Here is a 27,730-nt window from a genome sequence, read left to right as displayed (position 1 = left end):
AATTTTGGAATGTACTTCACATTCTTATAATTCCTAAGCTTTTTAATAAAAAGTCTGAAACAATAAAATATAATAAATAATAATCCATTACCGCATCAAGCTCTTGATATATTATAATATAATATATTTTTTAATAAATTGTAAAACAGTTGTGCAGTTTCCACGTCCTTTTAAAACTGTCAAACCACTTTTCCAATTACACATTAGACAAGGACAGGATAATAGCTAATCTCTATGTAATTGGTTTTTTTAACCGACTTCTAAAAATTAGGTTAATATTTTATTAACGTTTTTTAACGTGCCAACGTTTTATTAAAGCCGTACATAGGGCTTGGGACAAGATGATAAGTACATCGCCCTTAACTGTAAGAATATAAAGACAGTACGGTCACGGTACAGCTAGGAATTCGTCGATTGACCTATTATTGCCATTTATTTCGATAGGTCAATGGCCAAATTCCTCCGTCATCCGCGTCTAGACTACATAACAGAAATTCGACTAGTAAATTCCATCATATGCACTTTTTCACTTTTTCAAGCATTTTTTTTTTATATTCCTGCTTCTTCCCAGGACTAAGTAATATAAAGTTTTTTTTGACGAGGAGTTTATTCATTGGATATTGTTATTTTTTACGAAACTCATATTTTAACGTTAGCAAACGAAATACTTTATTAATTGAATAAACTTCTGTCAAACAACATAATATAGAAACCGGGCATAAAAATTTATGAAAAACTGACCTAAAGTATAGAACATAATTAGGTACTGTGCATGACCTAATTTTAGACATGTTTGTTAATGAGGGTATCTTCGTTATAACGTATTGGTAGATATTGAGAAATATCAATTAAAATCTTATCAATGTTTACTAGCAATTGATAAAATAATAAGGAGTGGCAGGTAAAAGTCTTATAACACTTAGGGCGGATTCGACCAAACTGAAGTAAAATTTTACTCGAGTATAACTGTCTCCTAATCTAAGAGTAAGCTGGTTTTGCGTTTTTCCAACTTGTAATCCAAGAATGAGGTAATTACACGGGATTAAATATTTACACGGGATATTTTGGTGGAGTAAATATTAAACTGAGAATAGTTGCACAACAGGGTTCAACTGTCACGGTCGGTGTCATTGTGAACACTATAATTGACATTTTATTTCATACTCTTTGAGTAACTTGGTAAAATGCAAACGATAATACCCTAGGGTAAATTAAAGGAGTAAAATTATTCTCATGATAGTTATACTCGTGTAACTTCAAGTTTGGTCGAATCGGGCCTTAATAGGTATTAGCTAGTTCTTCAAGAGATATTTCGTAACAGTATAATCTGTATGTTGTCATACTATCTACTGTGTGAAAAGCCTTTTTGAGTGTCAATAGAAACTAGTTTTAAAACTGTTAATTACTATTTTGATTTGACACAATCTACAACACACCTGCCCCACGTGCATCGTCGGAAAGTTCTCACGTGAAAAGTTCTCATATTCTGTCAGTTGCTTCCCTTCGAGTATGTCAAAGTCAGCGTTGCCAGATTTTTTTTGTGCCAAGTCGGGAATTTGGAACTTTTTGAGTAAAAAAGCGAGATTCTTCAGTCAAAAGCGGGACAAAGTAAAAAAAAAAAAAAAATCTAAATTTTTATATTTTTATTTGCGTTAAAATAACGTTTACGTGACAATAGATAGCAAAAGTAGCCAAAGAAAATACACCCCTCTCTACTTCCCATACTCTTATGTTCATTACGCACCTTTCTTTCTCAGCACGCTGCACGTACGTTCGGGCTTTCCCCGAAAAGCGGGCCTGAGCCTGTCCCGCGCGGGACATTTAATTTTGATGAAAAAATCGTCTGGCAACGCTGGTCAAAGTGTTGTCGATCCTCCTGCTTACGTGTACGTTTAAACCGTAGAAATTATGTTGACGGAAATAATAATAGTACTGCAAGCATGGCCCGGCAGCACCAGCACAGACAATCAACAAACTTTGTTCGACGTTTGACAACGTTTAAATGTCAATATGACGTTTGCAACGTGTCGGATTAAGTATAAATACTGTAATATGTGCTAGGAGCGCCCTCTGCTCCGACCTTTATGTAATATTCCCTATTGGATGGATACACTTTGACAGACGGGAAAAAAATACGGTTTCCGCACGATAAACGAATTTCGAGTTTCGACGCAATGAAGTTGTATGCAACGTCTAGTAAATATAATGTTGACTTGAAGAGACGCTCCGCCTACGGAGACGCCGTAATTTACCGTTTTTAGAGTCTTATTAACTCATAATTTGAAAACTACAAAATTATAATAAAAATACAGCAATAATATTCAGCATATGAACATTCCTTTCTCTGTTATTAATTTCCTATTTTTGTTTATTATACTCTGAATGATATCAGCTTCCAAAGTAATACTTATTACTTTGGAAGCTGACAATTATTTAAATTCAAGCATACATTCACTACGGTATCTCCCTAGTATTTACAAATTACGTTTATTTGAAACACACGCCAATAGATCGACAACTTCAGTCCACACCGCCGTTTTTCCATACAAACGTTGTCCCCTGTTTCCTCCCTGGATAATGCCGGTAGAGTTATGATTTTTTCCTGAATATCTATGGCCACTATTAGCATGTCCCTATGTTTTTTTTTCATAATTTTATTATTAAAAAAGATAGGAACGTCCAAAAATCCAAAAAAAAATGGCCAGATTTTCCTCTGTATTCAAACACCCAGAAAACAAAATTGGCTAAAATATACAAAAAAAAAATAAAACATAGGAACACAGCTCAAGTCTTGTTTTAATTCTTAATAAAAAAAGTACTTAAATCGGTTAAGTTTTGGAGAAGGAATCAGCGGACAACGAATCGAAGATTTTCTGTTCTTTTATTAGAAAATTTGTCGTGTTGTCATTTGTCTCTATCGCGCTCTGCGGTGGGAGACTTGAGATTGGTGAGACAGCAATACATTTTCAAATACTTATTTTCAATTACTCTCGCCCCTGGTGTATCCTCTTAACTACAAATTCGCCGTTTGAATTTTTTAGGACAATTTTTGAACTAAGATAAGTAAAAAATAAGATTTTGGTGCGATCTCGGCAACGCGGCAAATGTATGGTCAAGATCGTTTGCTCTGGGGATGGCCATCACTATAATTTCTTCTTAAGGCCTTAAGAAGAAATTATAGTGTTCCCTTGTTGTGTAAAGTAAATTTAATAAGCACTTATTTGTAGGCTTCCAAAATTTCACACGTGGGAAGGACTAGTTATATTATGGGCTATGGCATACATTGTACACACATTGTAGAGGCTTTTAATATGTACTTTGACGTGAAAGTAATGACTGTGTATAAGAAATCAATCGTCATTAACCACGATATCATCAGGAATATCTTCAAAATTATAGTGTTTATTTTCCACTTAGTTTTATTTTACGTACATCGAAAACAAAGTAATCGAAGATATTATGTTTTCAACTGCTTTTTATATTTAAAAAAAATACACACAATACTGCCACACTCAGAGTGGAACATTAATTACTAATTCAAAATTTTGACATAAGCCCCATACATTATCACTTATCAGTCAAACTCTTCATTAAATTGAAGGTTAATCATAATTAAATGTCTCTGAGTACGGGCGGCAGTTAAGTTACACCTCTCACAACTCCAGGAATTTTGACCTAATACGACTGACAAGTAAATTAACCCTTCAAAGATCGCCAGGACAGAATGACCGTGATAATAAATATTCCTTTTGACCAAATGTAGCAATATTAAATAATGTTCCACGAAAACTTATGAAATTGTTTTGTCCAATTTATATAATTCACACATAGTTATATAGGTTCTGTGCTTGTCAAATACCTTCACGTTTTCCTCTGTCTGCATAAATCATTAGCAACTTGGAAATGAAAAGCAAAGACTGTGTAGTGTGTCGTGGGGCTTATATTTATTTAAATACGTATACAGTAATACACCCAAGCCAGGCCTTGAACTTTTAAGGAAATACTAGGTCTTCTCACTTCATAAACACACTTAAAAATAAAATACTTTACTATCCACAAATTGCCATACACATAAAAACAAAATGTAATATCCTGGTGACGATGTTGTACCCATCATTCATTTAATCATTAATAATAAATTGTGTTTAAATCCTTTCGATAAAAATCATAGACATTAGTACAATTATAACTCAATGTAGACATGCTTTTTATTTAAATAAATAAATAAATGTTTATTTAACAACAATTTGAACATTAGTTCCTTGTTTAGTATTAAAGAATCATCTTAGTTTAGGGAAACTATGTAAAACTTTACATACGTAGACGTAGTTTAGAAATTAGACTACAACTTATATGCTTGGCTTCTGAGGTTTTATGACAGTAGGAGATGGTAGGAGTTTATACAGGGTGTAACAAAAACAAGTGATAATACTTTAGGGTGTGTACGTGTTCCTTGTAGAGAGTTCACTGTGAAAGTAGCAGCGCTGAAAGACGCAAATTTTTTTTTCACTTTTGTATGGGGAAACTGGGCCCTTGCCCATACAAAAGTGAAAAAAAATGTTCGTCTTTCAGAGCTGCTACTTTCACAGTGAACTCCCTACAAGGAACATGTACACACCCTAAAGTATTATCACTAGTTTTTAGGGTTCCGTACCTCAAAAGGAAAAAACGGAACCCTTACAGGATCACTTTGTTGTCCGTCTGTCCGTCCGTCCGTCTGTCAAGACCCTTTTTCTCAGGAACGCATGGAGGTATGAAGCTGAAATTTATATCAATTACTCAGGTCTACTGTCCCTTGAAGCTGTGAAAAAATCAAACTTCTAAGCCAACGCAATCAAAAGATACAGCCGTTTATGCCGCAAATTTTCGACACTTGCAAGGGAATCAAAACCTACAGGGTGCTTCCCGTGAACTCAGAATCTTGAAATTTGGTACGAAGCAACGTCTTATAGCATAGATAAAGGAAAAATTACGAAAACCATAAATTTTTAGTTACATCACATAATATATTTTTTTTTAATAATTTTAAACTTACTACCCATTTCCTCATAAACGCGTAGAGGTATTAAATTGAAATTCATACCAAATACTCAGGTCTATAATACCTTTAAGCTGTCGGAACCCTCGGTGCGCGAGTCCGACTCGCACTTGGCCGGTTTTTGTTACACACTGTATATTCATTATAGTGCTTTTGATTAGCGTCAAAATTTAAGCCAATCAACAACGGTGTTGATTAATTAGTTAAACTCGTATGTAAAAGGCTCTGATTAAAGTGCGAGATTTCAACTAGATAGATTTATTATTCGATTTCGTACAGGTAGTAAATCTTGAAATAACCTGTTTTTCCCCTACAATATTCAACTAATTAAATCTTTTCTCGGTAATGACAATAAACTGAATACTTTAAGCCCAAAACATTCTCGAATTATCGCGAGTCGTCGTCGGTGCCCTCAAAAACTTATTTACGTTCGCTTACCGCGAATTGTATGTAAAAACCAGAATTTACATATAAGGGTATGTGCGTTTATAATGTCAATGCGAGTCTTGTTAAGGCTCGGTCATGGTAAACTACTGGATTGACGCCAGCAAATATTGCTAAGTTCTTTAGCAGATGGTAAATTTTGCAGACGTTAGATTTTGAGTCTTAGAACACAGGTTTTAGTAACTAATAGTTCCTATAAAATAAATAGCAGACCATTTATTATAACCAATTTTTTTTGTATAAAATAAGGGGGCAAACGAACAAACGGGTCACCTGATGGAAAGCAACTACCGTCGCCCATGGACACTTGCAACATCAGAAGAGCTGCAGGTGCGTTGCCGGCCTTTAAAAAGGGAATACGCTCTCTTCTTGAAGGTTTGCAGGTCGTATAGGTCCGGAAAAACTGCTGGTGACAGTTTATCGATAGAATAACCAATGCATCAGCTTCCAAATGAATTAAGTTATGTGGTTCATCCGTGAAGCTTCCATATTTATTCCAGTTGATACAATCTAGCAATTAATTATAGGTTAGGAGCATGCTTTGAGTCATTTGAGTTTACGCATAGATTAATGATCACGATTTCATTTGCATAGAGTAAACAAAGAACAGAGTCGATACTACCACTGCTAACAGGAAGTACCTATACAGACCCTACAAGTGCAGCGAAGCGTAGAGCTTTCCCCTCAATTAGTACATTTCCTTCCTGTCATCACAATGTAGTGAAAATTATAACCTTTCTGTTAGAATAATTAGTTCTGGATGAGAATATTATGGTAATGGACTGTGTTTTTCGAAGTCCATTTAGCTTACGATTACATAATATAATACCTGGATATTATATTATGTACTTAATATTATCCTCTTTGTTATGTATTTATAGAGCACCGTCATGTGGAATAGATTTTAACATGAATCACTAAGGTTGGGTTGCACCAGAGGCGTGGTTAAAGTTAAAGTAACTTAACTTTAACTTTGACCGGAGAAATTGACAGACGAAAGCTGGTCCAACAAGGTTATAAATCCACGTTCATTTATAACCTTGTTGGACCAGCTGTCATCTGGCTGCTGGCAAGCTGGGGCGCTGCTGGTAAAGGAGAACTGTCAAAAATGGCGTTTTTGTATGATGACAGCGTTAGTTCCTTTTTTCGCCACGTGCATTTAAAACCTTGTCGAGCTCTATGATTATGGTTAAATATGGCGTCTTGCTGGCGTCCACTTTTCACTTTAACCAAAGATTTGACGTTTTGCATTGTAGTTAAAGTTAAAGTTAGTTGGTGCAGCCCAACCTAATACTTTAATGTTAGTAGATATCTAAATTCTAAATACATTTTGATAAAAGATACCTTGGATTATCAAATCTACTATCATCTATTTCCCATGCTAAAACGCAATTAAAATGTTACAACATCGTGAATACTACTCCTCCTTAATGACATAATAAAACCACATGAAACTATGTAGGTATATTTCTTAGATAAACTATGTTAAATCTCCAAAAAACCCGTGAATACTGAACATAAAACAACCGTGTTGTAATGGCCGGTTTACATTATTCCAATCCAGTTCTGCTGGATTACTACTGTCTACTGGAATAAAAAAATGGGCACTGGAATGCATTATGCACTGAATTGCATTGATTGGATTACTGGATTGGAATAATATAAACCCGCTATAAAAGAATAAAGACTAGTTTATAGATGATAAATGATTATTTTTTAACTATAATTATGTTTTGTTACAGAACCATGGGCGAACTCGGTAAAAGACTGGGACTGGACGAGCTGTCGGGTGGTGCAGCGGCATTCAGCAAGGCCTTGCTAGCTGAATTCATTGGTAAGTAGCGATAAATTGTTTTCACACACGCCAGGCAATTACCAAAATACGTGGGAGAGCCATGCCATACGTGGGAGAGCCATGCTTCGGCACGAATGGGCCGGCTCGACCGGAGAAATACCACGTTCTCACAGAAAACCGGCGTGAAATAGCGCTTGCGCTGTGTTTCGTCGAGTGAGTGAGTTTAGCGGAGGCCCAATTCCCTATCCTATTCCGTTCCCTACTTTCCCCTATTCCCTTCCCTTCCCTACCCTCCCCTATTACCCTATTCCCTCTTAAAAGGCCGGCAACGCACTTGCAGCTCTTCTGATGCTGCGAGTGTCCATGGGCGACGGAAGTTGCTTTCCATCAGGTGACCCGTTTGCTCGTTTGCCTCCTTATTTCATAAAAAGAAATAACATAATCGGATTAGGCACTAAAAACCAAAATAGAATTCTTTGCTAAAAACATGAATGGGAACTGCTTGTAAAGCCTATAAATCTTCTAATCTCTACTAATAAATATTAATTATAAGCTTTACGGACTACACCCTTAAATACCGGTTTATATCGGTATGTATTATGTTATAAGTTATAACTTATAATAAGTACTGACTAGGTAGTAGGTACAAACCTATTATCTATTCTGTGCTACAAACACATTATTATTATTTAAAAAATTGCCCTTTGCATTACTTTCATTTTTAAAATTGTTTTAAAAGCAAACTTTCACTGGAAGTACAATTATTATTTTGCAATTGGCCGTTTACTTTCGTTTTTCCGGTCCTTCTTAACTGGTTTACATGATATTCAAAGCGTTTTTTTACTTTGAAAAATAATTTTGATCGGCCACTTAGAATATTAAAAAAAATTTTAAAGTAACAAACACATATTTACTTTAAAAAATAAAATTATAATTTATATCAGCTAATTAGTTATCTAAGGGTGGGTTGCATCACTTGCACCAGAGGCTTAGTTATAGTTAAGGTTAAGGTTATCGTCAAATATGGCGTCCATTATGGACTTTTACTAGGGATTTGACAGATCATTTGACATTTTGTTATGGTTAAAGTTTATGTTAGGTATAGTTAAAGTTAGTTGGTGCAACCCACCCTTAATAACTACTTTAACGCTGAATGCAATAGAAAATGCAAAATGCTTTTTCGCGATACCTACCATTAATCGAGGTTCAATTTCGATTAAAATTCTAATACTTCAGAATTTAATAGATATATAATATAATATATTCATTATCTCTTTGCTTATCTTAAGACACTCATAAAGTTTGCCTCCATGTAATCGTGTTACTTGATCGCTTTAATTACGAGTACTATACGAGTACTCTACCGTATTTGATGGCATCTTATAGTAAAACTAGTCTTGCAAATTTACTTCATCATTTATATGATGAGCGAAGGAAATGATATGATATTATAATTATAAAGGTTTCTTGCTTTGAATAAAAAGAGCAATAAAGATTGTAGAGCTAAAATAATTGATACCAACTTAAAATTATTGCAAAGATTCATAAAACTTAGCGCGTCCGGAAAGTAGTGATTTTGGCAGACTACGAAATGTTTAATAAGTATTACTATATTGTAAATTCTTAACAGGTGTCACAAAAAAAACATAATACTTCAGTTGTGTACGTGTCCAGTAGCGGCGTTATGGGGTGGCGACGCTAGGCGACCGCCCAAGGCGCCGGATAAAAAGGGGCGCCGAAGGCAGACATAAAAGGGGCGCCTGTCCCTTTTTTAGCTCTACCAGCATCCTGGCCGTCGAAAAACTCTCGCCCAGGGCGCTGGTAGCGCTAAAACCGGCATTGAATGTATCCCAATTATATTATATAGAGCAGGGGTTAAGGCAAGAGGGGCGCTGTGAGTCGATCCTCCATCCCTATCCAAAACCACAGATATTATAAAATAAAATTAAAATATTATTTATGCGAAGCAGATAGAATGATAAAATATTTTTTATTATGATTTACCTGCTTAAACCTAACTAAAATCATTATAGATATTTATTATACAGTCTCTTTTTCTAATAGCTAGGTAGAGTAGGGCGCCGCGCCGTGACAAAATATTGTGACGTGTTATAGTGCGCCGCAGGCTGAAAAAGATTGGGAACCCCTGAAATAGAGTTTACTATGAAAGTAGAAGCGCTGAAAGCGTTGCTTTTGACTTTTATGTTTCTCTATGAGAAATGCCCCAACGATGTCATGAACTTGTAGATTTGCCCATGCCGTCTATACAAAAATTTCCGAATCCTAGTGGCAAGTGGATTATGAATGGCCCTGATTCCTCGAAGCTCTATACGTGGGAGAGCCATGCTTCGGCACGAATGGGCCGGCTCGACCGGAGAAATACCACGTTCTCACAGAAAGCCGGCGTGAAACAGCGCTTGCGCTGTGTTTCGCCGAGTGAGTGAGTTTACCGGAGGCCCAATCCCCTACCCTATTCCTTTTCCTACCCTCCCCTATTACCCTATTCCCTCTTAAAAGGCCGGCAACGCACTTGCAGCTCTTCTGATGCTGCGAGTGTCCATGGGCGACGGAAGTTGCTTACCATCAGGTGACCCGTTTGCTCGTTTGCCCCCTTATTTCATTTAAAAAAAAAACTCGCACGCCAAGGTTTATGATAAAGATAAGTTGTTTTCTTTTGTTTATACAGGTAACCTGCTGCTCAACCTGTTCGGTTGCGGCGCCTGCATCAACGTCACTCAGGGCACGGACGCGGCGCCCAACATCGTCCTCATAGCGCTCGCATTCGGTCTAGCTGTCTTCGCTATTGTCTCTGTAAGTATGGCTTAAGACGGCTACCGATCCAAAAAATCAAACGTCGTCCTTCTCTCTTCACACTCACGCCCGTCTTTCATACGCCAGGTGAAAAAGGACGACGCGGAATCATCGCCAAGTTAGTTTTACTTGAATAAAAGACGAACTATAATGTAAAAAAGTATTTTGAGCAAATTTAGGTCTTATCAAGGCCTTTTTAGATATTAAAAAATATTAAAGAAGAGACAGGAAACTTCGAAGATCCAAGCAAAAATGTTTTTTTTTTTTATAATATAATATCTATGGACGCTTCACACCACGTCAGTCTGGCCCCGTGCTAAGTACCTAAAGGACTTGTGTTACAGGTACCAGACAACGGAAATATATTTAATACTTTTATACTATACATACATTTAAGATTTTTATTATATCATACACATATTTAATACACATCCAGACCTGGGAACATTGAAAACTTTTTGTTCCGTCGGCGGGATTCGAACCCGCGACCCCCGGCTTGAGCTACCAACGCGCTCACCACTGAGCCACAGAGGTCGTCAAAATATATAGAGATATATAATATATATAATATATAGAGCATTTTTTCAGTAATCGTGTTTTCGTCTTGAGCATATTTTAATCTTCATGAACTGAAGTTACTTGTGTAAAAAAAACAGTTTTCTAGACCTTACAGATTTTGAGATCTAGGTTTAAGTATGTATTCAAATTAGGGTCAGGTGCATTCTTAACTTTTTCACGTAACCTTTTTCTTGGGAATATCCTATTTTGACCGACGATGTGTGGTGGGACATAAGAAAGTACGCGTAATATACAGGGTGTAACAAAAGTAAGTGATAATACTTAGGGGTGTGTAATGGGTCCCCAATATAAAGTTTACTGTGAAAGTAGTGCAAGCTTGAACGAGTAACTTTTTTAAACTCTTGTATGTGAAAATCCATGAAGCTCGGGCGGTTACCCATACAAATGACGAAAAAATTGCTCTTTCAACGCTGCTACTTTCACAGTGAACTCTATAATATATGGAAACATACGCACTCTAAAGTATTATCACTTATTTTTGTTACACCTTGTATATAATAATTATATCCTTAATTTCTAGGCTTCTCGTATTCATCAGTTTTAAGATCTTGTTGCAAACAAGTATTTTTTTTTTTTGCTTGGCTTCTCACATCGTCAATTACTATTTCTTTATTAGCCCAAGGAAGTAATTCGTCATAACTTGTTATTTACCTCACAGCTATGTTAAATAAGACAAGGACATGTTATTCAAAGAATTGTAATAATAATATTATTATTATGTTGAATAATAGACTATTGTAACAAAATGTAGAGTTCCGAACCTAGCGACCGCGATTAACGAACCAGAAATTAGTCAGGCGTTCTAGTAGTTCACACACTAGTTAGATGTTCTCTTCTCTTTCTCAATTCTTTATTTAAACAAAATTATAGAAGTTTAAAATATAATAGTAAGAAATTAACATGAAGTTCTAAATTGACGGCTTGCTGCTGAAACACATAAAATGCAAAGTTATTAATGAATGGGAAATCATGAACAGTGGTTAATAAGTAATAACATTAATAAACATTTGAAAAGAGGTAGAGGTGCAATTTTGTTAAAAAAAAAAACTAGCGTGACCCAGTCGCAGTTGCGGTCTAGGTCGCTAAGATCGGAGTGTTACCTTTATTACGGCTTCAGCGGATGTTGCATTTTTATTCGGCTTCCTGTGGTTTTCCTCAGAGCACGTGCAGTCTATAATTCTGAGTAAACCGTATCTGACTCAGGTGATTGCAATTTTTCTAAATCTATCAGGATGCTCCTTGAATAATAACTATGTTATGTTACAATATATTATGCTAAAGCATTGTTATCAAAGTTCACAATATTCTTTGTAAAAATATTTGACTACAAAGTTTTTAAGAGAGTAATGTATTTTTTTTTTCATAATTTTATTTTAAATGTTACATTAGGTACATACACACTTTATTTTACATGTCAATGTGGCGACTGGCGGGTAATAGCGCAGGTAGTTAAAAGTTTTAATAGAACTTTCACCAAGATCGGCTTAATGTCGGTTAATCGGGTGATGTCTATAGCCCGTTATTTTGAGTCCTCAACATAATTTAGTCAGACTTGACTTCACGACATCTAGTCGGAGTCCTCAACATTACCTCTTCAGTCCCCAACATCTCGTTTTATGTCCTCAACATATTCTCATCTTAAGTCCCCATTTCGTCTAGACTACCTAACATTATGTCTTGACTCTTGACTACCCAACATTATGTCTTGACTACCCAACATTATGTATTGACTACCCAACATTATGTCATGACTCATGACTACCCAATATTCTCTTAAAACCTCAACATAACCCTCTTCACCCTTACAGGCAATCGGCCACGTGTCCGGCGGTCACGTAAACCCCGCCGTCACGGCCGGCATGGCCGCCACGGGCCGGATCAAGCCGGTGCGCGGGCTCCTATACGTCGTCGCCCAATGCGCCGGAGCTGCCGCCGGATCCGGCCTGCTGAAGGCGTTCACGCCGGACGCCGTCGCCGGCAAGCTCGGCCTGACATCGCTCGGCACCAACGTGACGCAGCTGCAAGGCTTCGGCATCGAGTTCTTCCTCGGCTTCGTGCTGATCTTCGTCGTGTGTGGCGTGAGTAACCGCAAACTATTAACTTCATTAAACCTGTAGCTCTACCATGAGTTTAAAGCTATAGTATTTATCGATACTCGATACCGACTACGTAAATTATTTAGTATGGCGATTTTAGTTCCGCAAGTAACCGCTAGAGGCGCTGTAAAATTTTCCATACTAAAAATTTACGTAGTCGGTATCGAGTATCGAAAAATACTATAGCTTTAAACTCACGGTAGAGCTACAGGACAAATTTCATTGCGGGCAGCACATGTCTGTTAAGAAATTCTGTACAGGACAACTTGTAGCAAGAATAATTAATGTACTATAATATAGGCACGTTTATATTCGATCGAACCAAACACTATACGAAGTTTATAATTTTGTCTACGCTTGCATGGATTTTTGTTACTTTTTTACGAAAAATCTATGGGAACAAAATCTGAAGTAATTTCTCGCCCTGCGGACAACACTTAGTTTAGTACGTATACTATTTACTAAATAACAATAATTTCAAAAGTAGCGATTAGCCTACTTTTTCCAAACGAGGGAGGTGTGATCAATGATAAGAACGCATAAATGTAAATAGTAAATGTATGTCAATTACATGTTAATAATAAATTATTATACATCTGTCCTTACTTCGTCTTTACTCTTTGACACCAAAAGCGTGCGTTCGGGAGGACGCATAACTAGTAACGTAATTTTAGTTAAAGTAGCAAAATAATGCAGCGACGTTTCACGCGCGTAAAACTTGTAAGGTCCACGTTCAGTTTAAAGGACACGCTCAGGACTAGTAGAATAACTCTGTTACTAGGTATATTTACACGTCGCGTCTGTGTTAAAGTCTCCAAATATTATTGGAACGTAATTCCTTATCGCTCGTTGCGCCTTGGGCTAGCCTGAAAAAGTTGTAACGACACTTTTTTATTAGTACCTGCATTAGTACCTGAGGCAGAGGGCGTTGATAGTATTCCTGTGCGTCAACATTTTTGAGTACAGCAGCGCGTTATTAGTATTTCCTGGACGTCAGTAGATGGCGTTTTTTTAATATTTTTTTGAGTGTATATTATGTATACTTACAGGTTTTTTGTACATAAGAAATAACTTCGTTCCATTCGGGTGTCCCTTGACTCCTCTCAAGTTTTATAATAATTCAAAATGACCTATCTATTGTTTTTTAGCAAAGTCAAGTTATATTGTTTACTCTTGTGACTTGTCGTTAGCTTTGACCTTCCATGCAGAAGTATGTGAACCATCTTAATTAAGTAGGTAAAAATGTGACCCTGAAATTATCGCAAGGGGCTGTACCTAAGTGCCGTATTCTGAGTGCTGAGTGAAAGTTCTATTCTCTTATAATCGTATATTTTGTATCTAAGCATCGATTGACGATTTAGTAATCATCAGTTTAAAACTAGAGTTTTCGTTTCCCCATTTTCATAGTTAACTTCCTTACGGTGAGAATGAGACAAACGCTTACACTTAGCCCTGTAGAGTCTGAAAAGTGTATCCGTACTTTAATGTAATGTACATATAAAATAAAAATCTGATAATATTTTTTTAACCTGCCATGAGAATTAACGACGGAAGTTACGAGATATAACTAAAATTTATCCGATTAGCATTTATTGCTAATCGGATAAATTGTTGAAGCTGTGATTTTTTTTCTTCTGGTGTGTTTTATAATCTTATGATATAAAAGATTATACTTAACTTAAGTGTACATTAATACAGAGAGTGACAAAATTGAGCGGTTTGTCACCACCGTAGTTGCAATCACTCTCTTATAGAGCGTAATTATTGTTATCGTCTTGAACAATAAACAATAAACATGTTAGCTCTAGAATCTTGAGGATTAAGTTGAGCCCTTCGTTTCAATTCATTATTAAATCTGAAAATGTTTACCATCAGTGATATGCAACTTACCCCAACAAGATGCGGGAATCTACAAACTCGACTGTGATTGTGGCCTCTCTTATACAGGGTGTAACAAAAATAAGTGATAATACTTTAGGGTGTGTACGTGTTCCTTGTAGAGAGTTCACTGCGAAAGTAGCAGCGCTGAAAGACCAAAAATTTTTTTTCACTTTTGTATGGGGAAACTCGTGACGCTCGGGCCTTTGCCCATACAAAATTGAATTTTTTTTTTCGTCTTTCAGAGCTGCTACTTTCACTGTGAACTCTCTAGAAGGAACACGTACACACCCTAAAGTATTATCACTTATTTTTGTTACACACTGTATAGGGCAAACCAAAAGGGTCATCAAAACCCGTATCAAGGAACACATTGCAGATGTCAAACACCGTAGGAACACCAAGTCCGCAATTTGTGAACACACACTGGATCAACCTCGCCATTACATAAGATTTGATAAGCCACAAGTACTGGCAAAAAAAGCAAGATACCGCCCAAGAATGATACGCGAGGCCATAGAAATTAAAAGACACCCAAATTTTAACCGCGAAGATGGTTGGGTGCTGCCATCTAGTTGGGATCCAGTGATAAACAAACTAAAGCACAAATCTCTCGGCTTCAAAACGCTGTGAGTTTGTTCTGCGTAGATAGGAACGCAAACAAAAATTGATGAATCTTCGGTAATTGAAGAAGTTCAATGAATTGGACGCCTGTCACCTCAGTCCACCCGTGACCACGGCCGCTGTAAAGCAGCCGAAACGTCGGGATTAATAAAAGTGCTCCGCGACAAAATCCGGTGTTTCAACCTTATAATATCATGAGTAATACTCGCGTAAACTTAAGAAATCATTATGGTTCGGTTAAATTACGTCGTAATAAAGAATCACAAATGAATACACGGTTCATTAGGTTTCTTTCAGTTAGCTCATGAGTCATGAGGCACCCAAATATCGAGCTTTTTTGTGTACCCAGCTTTTTTCAAATGCGCCGTTTTGTGGTCAATCCCCAGTTCTTCAGCTATGAACTACTAATTATGCCGATCTTGCTCCACTTTTTCAAAAATGGCATCGGTTTTGTCCGTAACAGGGCGACCAGAGCGACGACGTCCATCTTTGATATCGAAATTTCCGGATTGAAAACGCTACATCACAAATTTTTTCGCGGCTTGTGATTTTTATTTTTTACCTTTTTTGTAAAAAAATTGTTAAATGTATCGAATTTCTTCATTAGAATCACTCATTTTAACAATAAGAAAAACAAATTAAAATCTCACAATTACCTAATTTGAATTTGGAAAATTAAATATCAAATCTGTAAAATTAAATATTTTTAATGATACCAAAATCAGCCAGATACAATTAAGTATTGGTATGTATAGCCTAGGTATAGCCCAAGAGATTTTATGACAAGTTCATATATCTTATATCTTTAAACGAGCAATTCTTGTATATATATACCTAATTGGAATCTCGCAATCGGCTGCAACAATTTTCGTGAAATTTAATTTATAGGGGGTTTCGGGGGCGATAAATCGATCTAGCTAGGAAACATTTTTAGAAAATATCATTTTATTCGTGTTTTATCGAATACCGAGCAAAGCTCGGTCAAATAGCTTACTTACTATAATGCGTAAAGTGCACTTTTACCCCAACCTATTACATAGAATCTACATAGAACATTTACATAGAGTCTATGTACCTATATACATAATATTATACTATTCATAGATTATAATTAAAATTTATAAGGTAAAACTTGTTTATTATAATATTATTATATTTAATGACATAATAAGTATGATTGTGCACATTGTATTTATAGTAATAGTAACTACTACAACCTCCAAGTAGGTACCCTAATGACCTAGATCAGCGACAACAGTAAAGACTATTTCAATGGACATAATATTATAAACGGAATTGTTTTCCAATGGACTTGTAGATTTTTTTAAAGAAAATTGGTCGACTGGTTAATTGTGTGGCTTGTAGTAAACCGTACACCATAAAGTTAATAATATACCTCTAGGTATATTAACTTTATGAGGTACACAGCGTAACTTGTCAGTCATAATAATATCATGCATGACATGGCAATGTTGTGTTTTATCCCATAAAAAACGCAATATAAGCAATTATTATCCACTAATATTATTATGAATGCGAAAAATGTGTGTTTGTCTGTCTGTCCGTCTGTCTGTCTGTTACCTCTTCAAACAAACCTAGTTTGCTGAAATTTGGTATGGAAGTACTTTGAGTCCCGGTAAAGGACATAAGATACTTTTTATCCCGGAAAAATGTACGGTTCCCGCGCGATAAGCGAATTTTGGCGCAACGGAGTTGCGGGCGTCATGTCATCTAGTCTAATATATAAAATTCTCGTGTCACAGTTTTCGTTGCCATACTCCTCCGAAACGGCTTGACCGATTCTCATGAAATTTTGTGAGCATGTTGAGTAGGTCTGAGAATCGGCGAACATCTATTTTTCATACCAAAAATTATTTATATGGTAAAACAACATTTGCCGGGACAGCTAGTAATATTATATTTGCAGCCGAGCAGCACCTTTGCGAAATTCCGCCAACGTATACTTTTTGCACTAAGCCAATTAATTACCTTTTGAAAAATTAAACAAAAGCAAAATATTACGTGCAATAATATAAATACCATTCCTGTGCAGTAAATGCAGGAATAAGTTAATATATTAAAAGGTGTGCATGTCGAAAATTGTTTGCTGGTCACGCTATTGCTTTGCTATGGAAATTGGAAATGTGACAGCTATCAAATCATTATGTCCATTATAAAATATATTATTTAAGTTGCTGTTAAGCATACTCAATTTAAACAGCAATTTTTGAGCAACAACTAAAGTAACAGGAATTAAATTACTTACCTATATTTTGAAAATTTAAAATAAAGTCTTGACAATAGACCCGGACGTGCTGTGTAAAGTGTCCTTTAATATCTACAATATATTATTCTCATGTTTTTTTTTTTTTATTTCTTGTCCCCCTAACGTTGTCAGGGCTTGTTGTTATCTTTTATATACTTATTATTAATGTTATTAAAAAACATAAAATATTCAATTATTATAACATACTTACTTACTACATAAAAGTTCTTAACTTACATAAAAAAATTCAAAAATTGACTACAGCTACTTGTACTATTATCTATTCTGTGCTACAGCTAGAATATTACGACGATTCAATAAAAATTACAATTAAAAAATGTCAAAATTAAAAACAATAAATATAAAATACGGCACAACGTTCAACTACCTAATATCACAGCTTTACAATCACAATAATTTACTAGAATTTCTTTTGTTTGTTACACACACTATCCTCTTACAAAAAGAGAGGAACAAATCCCTCTTTTTACCCCCCAGGATGGCAGGCAGATTCTCACCCGTCATCGATGTGCCCAATTTTTGCTCAATATCATATCTATTGCTAGCAAAAATTGGACACTCGAGTAACAGGTGAGGTACCGTCTCCTCAACTCCTGGCTGACACAGGCACGACGGATCCTCCTTCAGCTTGAATCTGTGCAAGTAGAAGGCGAATCCACCGTGTCCAGTTAGAATTTGTGTGGTGTGGTGTGTGATGTCTATCTTTTGGACTATTTTGTATGCAGCAGCAGCGCTTGGGAAAAAGAGCTTCGTAACTCCGGCCGTCCCTCCCACTTCGTATCTCCTGTCCCATTCCTCAATCGTATCCTCTCTCAAAATACGCTTAACGAATGAAACAGGACACAGATATCGTAGTCAGGTTTCCTTCTCAATCTCAGCGCGGCATCCTTGGCTAACTCGTCAACCCTCTCGTTCCCCCTCAACCCTGCGTGCGCCTTGATCCAAAACAGGGAGACCTCCCGCCTCTGCAATGCAGCTTTTCGGAGGGCCGCCCTTGTTTGCACTGCCAGGGGATGAAGGGAACTAAGGGTGACAGCCTGGAGAGCCGATCTGGAATCGCTAAGGATACCGACCTTCGCCATTCCACTCTTGCAGGCTATACTTACTGCTCTTTGGAGCGCTAAAAGTTTGGCTTGGTAGACGGTGCAATACGGCGAAAAAGCAAGCTTGACGGCCTTCGTCTCGGCCTCACCCTTCCATACGGCTCTCCGTATGGAAGGGTGAGGCCGAGACGAAGATACCGACCTTCGCCATTCCACTCTTGCAGGCTATACTTACTGCTCTTTGGAGCGCTAAAAGTTTGGCTTGGTAGACGGTGCAATACGGCGACAAAGCAAGCTTGACGGCCTTCGTCTCGGCCTCACCCTTCCATACGGCTCTCCGTATGGAAGGGTGAGGCCGAGACGAAGAGCGGCTCCGACTCGACCCTCAAACTTGCTGCCGTCCGTATAGATCCTATGGATGTGGCTGTCAACCACGTCAGCATACGAGTCCTCATCTACCATCCCGAACCTCAACTCTACCTGCTCTGCCGGATGTGGGTCTTCAATCGCGGAAGCCATTCGTTCCACCTCCCTGTCCCTCAATGCCGGGTACGACACTCCCTTCTTGATCTCATATAGTCTCGATGCTTCAAGTATTCTGAGATCAAGAGGAAGTATCCCAGCCAACAGCAGCGCAGAGTTCAGGGAGACGGTTCGATATGCTTTGCAGATCTTCAGGGCAAAACCCCGTTGGACGGAGTTGAGCCTTTTTTGGACCCCCAATTATTATTATTCTCATGTTCTCAGCCAATATTATTACGAATAAAAAAAACCAAACTGTATGTTTCGAAATTTAAAATTCGAACAGATAAGATTCTAAATCTAAATTCGCCAGCGGAGTTTAATATTATGTAAATGGGAGTGAACGGAGCTTTGGTTGACTAACGACGCGTCGTCACGGAACCTAATATTTTATTACCGTTCGAGTGCTGTGAGCTGTCATTAAACCACCTATAAATAATATTGACGTTGGTGTAGGTTATGTCCCTTTCCACCGTCGCCATGATGTTCACCATGATTGTGAAAGTGTGTTCTCTCTATATGCACAAACGATTCGTCCTTTCTCATACTACTGCTACTTTTAGCTCTGCTAACTAATTATAAAAATAACTTAATAAATTAAAATTAGTAAGTGCCCATTTTATTTTTTTGCTCTAGACTTGGCTGGGGCACTACCGTGCCCCCAGAGTGATTAGGAATAACTCTACATTGCAAAGTTACTTTTCAATTTCCGCTTAGCAAAAATATTTACATACTTAATACCTATAATAATTTTGCGTGCTGTTACTTGTCCTAATAAATAGTTTCTGCGAAGCATCGTCAATTCATCAAGAGCTATGATGTCAGCAATTCCCTAAGAGCTAATCTAATTAGTGTCTATCAGACTAATTAATTCCGATACCGAGCTTGATGGCTTAGGGTGGGTTCGTATTTATTAGCGGACTTCGCGTGCATACCACAACAAATTGCGAATAACGATACAGCCATATAACGAGGTTATTTTTCATGGTGTTTGCCTATTGTGCCTACTATCAGAGATAAAGGCAGATGGCGGACCTATGTATTTTGGTCGCGTTTTGTCAAACCCGCCTGACGGATGAGGACATAATTAATTAAATTGACATAATTTAACTATGTTCGCATTATAAAGTTAATATACCTAGCGGAATAGAGCAACAATCTCGAGCTGTCAAACGAAACCGAAATTGGTTTTCATCTATGTGAAAAATATGTGTACGTATACACTTACACAAGCATGATTAAACATGAATTCTATGAGATTAAATTGTCAACGTGCGGCACGTGCCGACTGAACGTCAAAAAAAGAGTGCTGCTGTCATGTATGACACGTCTCTTTTTACCACGCAGTGTTACTGATAGTGACATCTCTCTTGCTCAGGCCTTTGTCTCTCTATTCCGCTAGGTATAATACTTTTTTCAGTTGAAAATGATGTCTTTGAAACAAAGAAGTGCCGAACACATTACTATGGTCCGAACCACAAGATAAGTTACAAAACCTCTTAGGCCGGTATAAATAGTCAGTACTCAAGATGCATCTCGGTCTCAAGTCGCGGTTCGGCTCTATGATTGGTCCAAATTTTGACAGCCAACCAATCACAGAGCCTGAGCCGTGTCTTCCCAAGCAGCACAAGTATATCTAGTAAAGCACTATTAGTTATTTTTATAGAATTAAACTTGGTATTCTTACATAAGAGTCAATAATCCCTGGAGATATCCTGAAGATATCCTATATACCGAGTTCAGTAAAAATGGGCACCTGTCTATACTGTAATGACAAGAGCAGCATTAGAATTCATCATAAGATAACGATAAGAGCAATTTATATTTATCTATAGGGAATATCTACAAAACTATTATAAGAACATAATAAGAGGAACATAAGAAATAAATTAGGTTTTGTAGCCAACATTAAGATAACACAATTACTCTACTGATATTCTAGTGGTGAATATTTTTAAAACCACTAATAATCAAAATCAACTAAAGAAAAACGTCAACAAGTTACTTCTTTTAAAAAGCATTTCCTATTCTCTAATGGCACACCATAGCTGCATAGTTAAAAGTATTTTAATTTAAATCTTTAATGGCGAAATGAAATTAAATAAGTAAATATATTTTTTATGTTTCGCGCGAACGGAGGGCTCAAATTCCGTGCCGAATTTTTTTATCGTAAAAGTAGATGAAATAGTTTTAAAAAACTTATGGGCCTATTATATTCGTAAATTTAAATGATATTTTATTAATAAAAAATATTATTGATGCACATTTTTTTAATATATTTTGTTAAAATAAATACCTAAACAATGTATTTTGATAAAAAAAATCATTTATTTAAGTATTTTTATGTTTACAAATAAATAAATCGCGTATTTTATTGTAACTAAATTTTTAGATTTTTACCGAAATGGCGATTACCGTCGTATTCTATTAATAAAAATGGCCTCCAGATTGAATTATCTATAAGTAAGTCTTGATTAGAAGATTTACTCCTAAAATTGAGCTAAAGGTAATTTTAAGGGCATGATAAGTCAACTTGCACTTTCACCAGAAAAAAATATCTTTCAATAGTGTAATTGTTTTTAAGATCCTCCTATCGTAAGAAATGTTTGTAAACCTTTTTTTCTAGTAATTATCTACCAGAGTATTATATGAGACTGGCAGAAGAAGGTGTTTTGTTCGCGTTTTGGTGATTTTTCAGTCCAATACCATAAAGAACCAATATTTCTGCTGATCTTCCTGTTTTATATTACTTATTGTCATATAGTCAAAAATATTCGCAATAATTTATTGTCTGTAAGAAAATTATTAGGCAGTTGCTTATTACGCGTATTTTTAAAGCAAGCAAATTATAGGCAACTCTTCATCGCCAGAATCGTCACTAATTCAACTATAATTGTCAGTCACCATGGTTTTCATCAAGAATCAATTTTCGAGACGGTGTCAATTCTTCTTTTTCGCAGCTTGATAATATGATGAAAATATGTCGATTCGTTGCTGAAGTGATGACTGATGACTTTGAGGGCAAAGAAAGTTGATGTGACTGTCTAACGGCACCTTTTTAGGGATCCGTAGTCAACAAGGAACCCTTATAGTTTCGGTCTGTCCGTCCGTCTGTCTGTCTGTCCATCTGTCTGTCCGCGGTTTTTCTCAGAGACTATAAGGCCTACAAAGCTGTAATTCGGCATGAATGTACATCTTAATGACGCCGACAAAATTGTATATAAAATCTTTAAAAAAAATTAAGGTACCTTCCTGGATGACACATCAAGCGGGGGTGTTTTTTTTTTCCGCGATCACCCCACCGTGTGGGGTGTCGTTGGCTCCCTTATAGTTTCGGTCTGTCCGTCCGTCTGTCTGTCTGTCTGTCTGTCTGTCCGCGGTTTTTCTCTGAGACTTTAAGGCCTACAAAGCTGCAATTCAGCATGAATGTTGACGCCGACAAAATGATATATAAAATCTTAAAAAAAAATGTATGGTGCCTCGCATACACATCAAGCGGGGTGGTTAATTTTTTCCGCGTATACCCCACCGTGTGTGCCATAATATTATTAAAAAACCTATCCAACGGGTTTGTTTAAATATTATAAGTATTCACAGACCATTTTCCTATTTAGGAATCCGTTTGTGAAATATGAAGTTTTAAGGTGGAAAAATCGTGGAAATGTGATAAAATTCACGGGGGTAGGAAACAATTTAAAAAGAAAACAAACTATCACGGCTAAGAAGACTTCATAAGTCTTTGAGTTAAAGTCGATCAACTAAAAAAAATGTATTCGACGAAGTATAAAGGAACTTTTCGTCCAAATTTGAACGTGACTGAGATGTTGTTAGTAGTGTAAAACACGTTATAAATGTACTTAAATTCATTGACTATACAAAAATTATCAAAAACTAGCGGTACTACGGAACCCTATAATATTGCGCGTGGCCCGACACGCACTTGGCCGGTTTTTTTATGCTTTTCCACTTTTCGCTGAAAGCCTCCTGTCTTCTTAATATCTCCTGCTTTCTTCATGCTTGCAGAACGCTGTCCTTTATATACTTAATACTCTTAAAATAAAATGTTTAAAGTCTAAGTTCCCTAATGAAGGAGGAAAAAGGACTTTCACTAGAGTATACACTATTTAGTATCTAGTCATTGATTCTATTAAGTATAGACTTAAAATAGTGCATAACAAATCCATCTCAAAACCTTTTTGATTACTTTTAGAGTAATTGCTCTACAAATAATTTCAATTCTTAAAAAGTATTTATATAAAAGTATATATAATAAGTCTGTAGAATAACTTAACTACAGCAACGCTTTTATCAGAACAAATATAGTGCATAACAAATCAATTTGCTCATATAAAGGTTTTAAAACAAGGAACACTAGATATTTTTTTCTATTAGAAACTTAGTTCTTATTCAAAACCATGTATAGAATGCCAATGTCTATGATGTCTATAAAAAAGCCATGATAAATAGATTTAAGGCGTCTGAAGTGTGCTACTTGGGTTGAGACCGAGATGTATCTTGAGTACTGACTATACGCCCTAAAGTATTATCACTTAGTTTTTTTACACCCTGTATAACATTAATGTATATTACTGTATTTAGATAAATGCTTGGTTCGTGTCTGTATGTATTTATTCATTGTAGAATGTAGAGCAGAATTATAAACATGGACAATGTACTGCCGATGCCGTGCGTGTCACATGTGATTCCAACTTCATTTGTATACGGTGAAGTGTCCTCTAATTATATATATGCTACTAGCTGTTGCCCGCGACTTCGTCCGCTTCAACATAGTATAATAACAAAGATGGATAGTCCGCTAACAAATATGAAAAAAGTAAAATATAACCTCCTCCTTTTTGGAAGTCAGTTGAAAAGTAGACTAAGTTAAACCTTACTACATCAGCTATCTACCAAAAAAGTCCCGGCAAAATAGCTCCAGCCGTTTCAGAGATTAGCCGGAACAAACACACAGACATACAGACAAAAATTGTAAAAAAAAAATGTTTTGGTGTATGTATAGGTTCATATGCATGTAGTAAAAAACGGTTCTTTCAATATTACAAACAGACACTCCAATTTTATTTATATGTATATATGTATAGATTACTAATGTAATAGGTACTACTGTTATAGGGAATAGCATACGTAGAATTACATTATTAAAGTCTCCTTGTTTATCTCAACTAGAAAATTAATCATAGATCCGTAAAAGTGTGGCATTCTTTGATTTTCAATGTTATTTCGTATTCGAATTATGCAGTGATGCAAAATAATCTTATCGATAACGAACTTTTGCCCGCGGCTTCGCTCGCGTTAAGAAGTATTATTATATACAAACTTTCATCCCCTATTTGAACCCCTTGGGGTTGGAATTTATCAAAATCCTTTCTTAGCGGATGCCTATGTCATAACATCTACCTGCATGCCAAATTTCAGACCGATCCGTCCAGCGGTTTGGCCTGTGCGTTGATAGATCACTATGTCAATCAGTCAGTCACCTTTGAGTTTTATTTACGTAGATATCACTTATCATATCAATTGAGGTTTCATTAAATTCAACTTTGGTTTACCTCTAGGCTCTAGTTATAATATTAGATGATAAGCATCTGACGAAAAATGCTAAGCCAAATAAAATTTGTTAGACTTTAATTTTATTCACTGATAGAAATATTAGGGAAAACATTGAGTAGGAAAATGTGGCGGTTACTGGTTACTTATGTCTTATACTTAATAGTACATATATAATACTATCGTACAGAAAGCTAGTGTATTTTATCTTAATGTAATTAAATACCTTATATGTAAGTAAATAGCTTTGTCCAAATTGTGCCTTTTTTTTCAACAAGGGCATGCCACATCTTCGCTGTTGACTGCGCTATAACGCATGCCCTTGATGAACAGAAAAAAGGCACAATATGGACAAAGCTATTATATTGTACTTTATTAAAACAATAATTATTTGACATTTCAGGTGTGTGACCCCAACAAACCGGACAGCAAGGCGGTGGCACCTCTGGCCATCGGGCTCACGGTGACGCTGGGCCATCTCCTGGCCGTGGACTACACCGGCTCCGCCATGAACCCCGCCAGGTCCTTCGGCTCTGCATTAGTGGCCAACGAATGGACGGATCACTGGGTAAGTGGACAGACCTTTTTTTGGCAAACGAGTATACGGGTCACCTGATGGAAAGCACCTGTCTCGCATGGACACTCGCAAAATCAGAAGAGTTGCAACTTGCAAGTGCGTTGCCGGCCTTTCAAGAGGAATACACTCTCCTCTTGAAGGACGCAGGTCCAAAATTCTGCTGGTGACAGTTCATTCCAAGATTTTACGTCCTGGAGGGATGAAGGTTGGTTGCATGGATTGTGATAGGGTGTGAATGCACTGTCAACAGGAAAGTCTCGTTGACGCAGGCAAATTAAACATACAAGCGCAATTTGAAAATCCTTATTGTTCCAGTAAATATAGTCGAGTTTCTGTCGAAAACAAACATTGCGATACTTCTCGTATCCTTTATACAGCTTGCTACTAATAAGTTAACAACGACAAATCAGCTGAGCTCAATTCGTGTTAGACATCAATCAATTTTGTCCGCCCACTCGATGTGATGTACCCGGGCTCAGGAACATGTAGGCAGCAAAATACTAAACACAATCATAGTCATGAGACACAATTATATATGATGTCATGAATATATCTCGACTATATTAGCGGATATATGAGTCGTAAGTAGGTCGTTACACAATTTAAATAATTCTGAGGTATGAGTACTCAGAAATCTACGTCGGAATTACTATAATAAATATTTACGTCATAATTTATTATTGAAAAATGCTAATTCATCATCCTAAATGGCATCAATTCTAAGAATTGTTGGTAAATTGTGCAATAATAAATCTTGTCTAATTTATTCAAAGTTCACAAAATTACTATTTATTAATTATATTATTCTACTAAATCTCGGTTTTAAAGTAGAGACACATTGTTCCATGTTAGTTACAACTTACAAGTGCGCGTATTTCTAAAGCTGACAGGATCAAGAGTGTTCTAAGCCAAAGTTCATCATTATCAGCTCCCTTACTGCTGTAATATTTGGGAGTTTCCATAAAATGAGGAGGTTCCATATTCGGTTCATTGTTCAACGATTACAACGAACGAATTTGACGAATTTTCAAATTTTTTCTTTCTGCAGGTGTACTGGGCGGGCCCGGTGGCTGGTGGTGTGGCGGCCGCGCTCCTGTACGTGCACGGCTTCTCCGCCCCTCCCCCCGACAGCAACACCCCCCGCTACAGACCCGTCGCCGGTGACGAGAAGGAGGTGACTATAGTTCTTCATTATTAATTTTTCATGTATTAACGACGCTGCGAACTGCGAAACAGCGGCGAACCGATTCACTATCTCATCCGCCACACGACAATGCGTTATATTGCATCTCGCTCTATTCCTGTTTCGCATTGGTTTCGCGTTTCGCAGTGTCGGTGTACTAAAAGCGTAATGGGTAAAAGCACGGGCATATTGGACGTTTATGGATATTATGTTTATCCATCTACATTCGACATACATAGAAGGGAAAATGTCCGGGAGTTCTGGGCTTCTCAGTGAAACGTCGTCGAACTGTCATTATTGAGTGCCGAGCAAACACCTCGCCTGCAAACCGCCAACGTGATAAGGCTATAAGTTGTGACACATAACTTGTATGCCAGACGTGTAAAGTATTTTAAGCATACAATTTTTTTACAAGCGCACTGGACGCCTTGCTCCTACTGCATGGACAGTTGAACAGAGCGTAAGATTGATATCTACTCACTTATTTTGTTCCTAGATCTTTTATGTTTGTGTTGTCACTATTTCATTCGTATCATGAGCAAAACACTTTTCAGACGACACATATCAGAAAATAATTACAGTAGCCAGTAGGCTTATAAGTTCAGCGTCATCTTATCATCAAATATCTTAATGTAACAATTTAAAAGCACTAAACCCAATAGCTCTAAGAGGTCAATGGGAATTCTTATACTTACCGAAATTGTATTTCAATTTTCAAGTCCCGTTCTTAAAATATATTTTTTGTTTTATTTTTCTAGCTGAAGCGCTTGGACGGCAAGCCGGAGGACATGGCATGAAACCGCCGCCAGTGGCGCCCGCGGAGCCCCTCCCCCATCTCCGTGCCCAGCGACACGCGCCATCGATATCGATAAACGACCCACATCACTACAGTACAAAAGTCCTTTTCACGAACAACCGTTATTAAAAAAACGAATAACTTTTGTTAAGTATAATATACACCATCTGAATGTAATATTTTCGCTTACAATAATAATACATTGAATTAGTAATAATAGTATTTTGAAATATTTCGATACTTTAGAATCGACAGCGCCACCTAGAGGATTTTTTTCGTAAAAAGGATTACAACGAAAATCACAATTCCGTATATTTTGACTCTTTCATATAGTGTTGTACTATAAGGAAAGATATTTTTAATGACCAAGACTTATAAATAGATATTTCACGTAACAAGCTAGCTTAGTTTTCTTGTTATAATAGTGAATAAATATGACCTACAAAATGCCTACAAAACATGATTTTCTGTTCGGAAAATGTACAGTTT

General features: G+C 36.7%; 1 protein-coding gene across 1 annotated transcript in view; it reads left to right on the top strand.

Annotated features, from left to right (window-relative positions):
- Nucleotides 1–27,463, top strand: part of LOC121729307 (aquaporin AQPAe.a-like) — a 56,844-nt gene extending 29,381 nt beyond the window's left edge. The window contains exons 2-7 of the mRNA XM_042117779.1: nt 7,225–7,316; nt 9,964–10,088; nt 12,476–12,745; nt 25,089–25,253; nt 26,311–26,436; nt 27,204–27,463. Of these exons, the coding sequence (XP_041973713.1) occupies nt 7,229–7,316; nt 9,964–10,088; nt 12,476–12,745; nt 25,089–25,253; nt 26,311–26,436; nt 27,204–27,242 (813 nt within the window). The 5' untranslated portion in view covers nt 7,225–7,228 and the 3' untranslated portion in view covers nt 27,243–27,463. The remainder of the gene's footprint in view (nt 1–7,224; nt 7,317–9,963; nt 10,089–12,475; nt 12,746–25,088; nt 25,254–26,310; nt 26,437–27,203) is intronic.
- Nucleotides 27,464–27,730: the final 267 nt, after the last annotated feature.

This window comes from Aricia agestis, chromosome 8 (assembly GCF_905147365.1).
Source record: "Aricia agestis chromosome 8, ilAriAges1.1, whole genome shotgun sequence".
Taxonomy (NCBI): Eukaryota; Metazoa; Arthropoda; class Insecta; order Lepidoptera; family Lycaenidae; genus Aricia; species Aricia agestis.
Note: the sequence above shows the minus strand (reverse complement) of the source record. Positions and strands in the feature narration are given on the sequence as shown.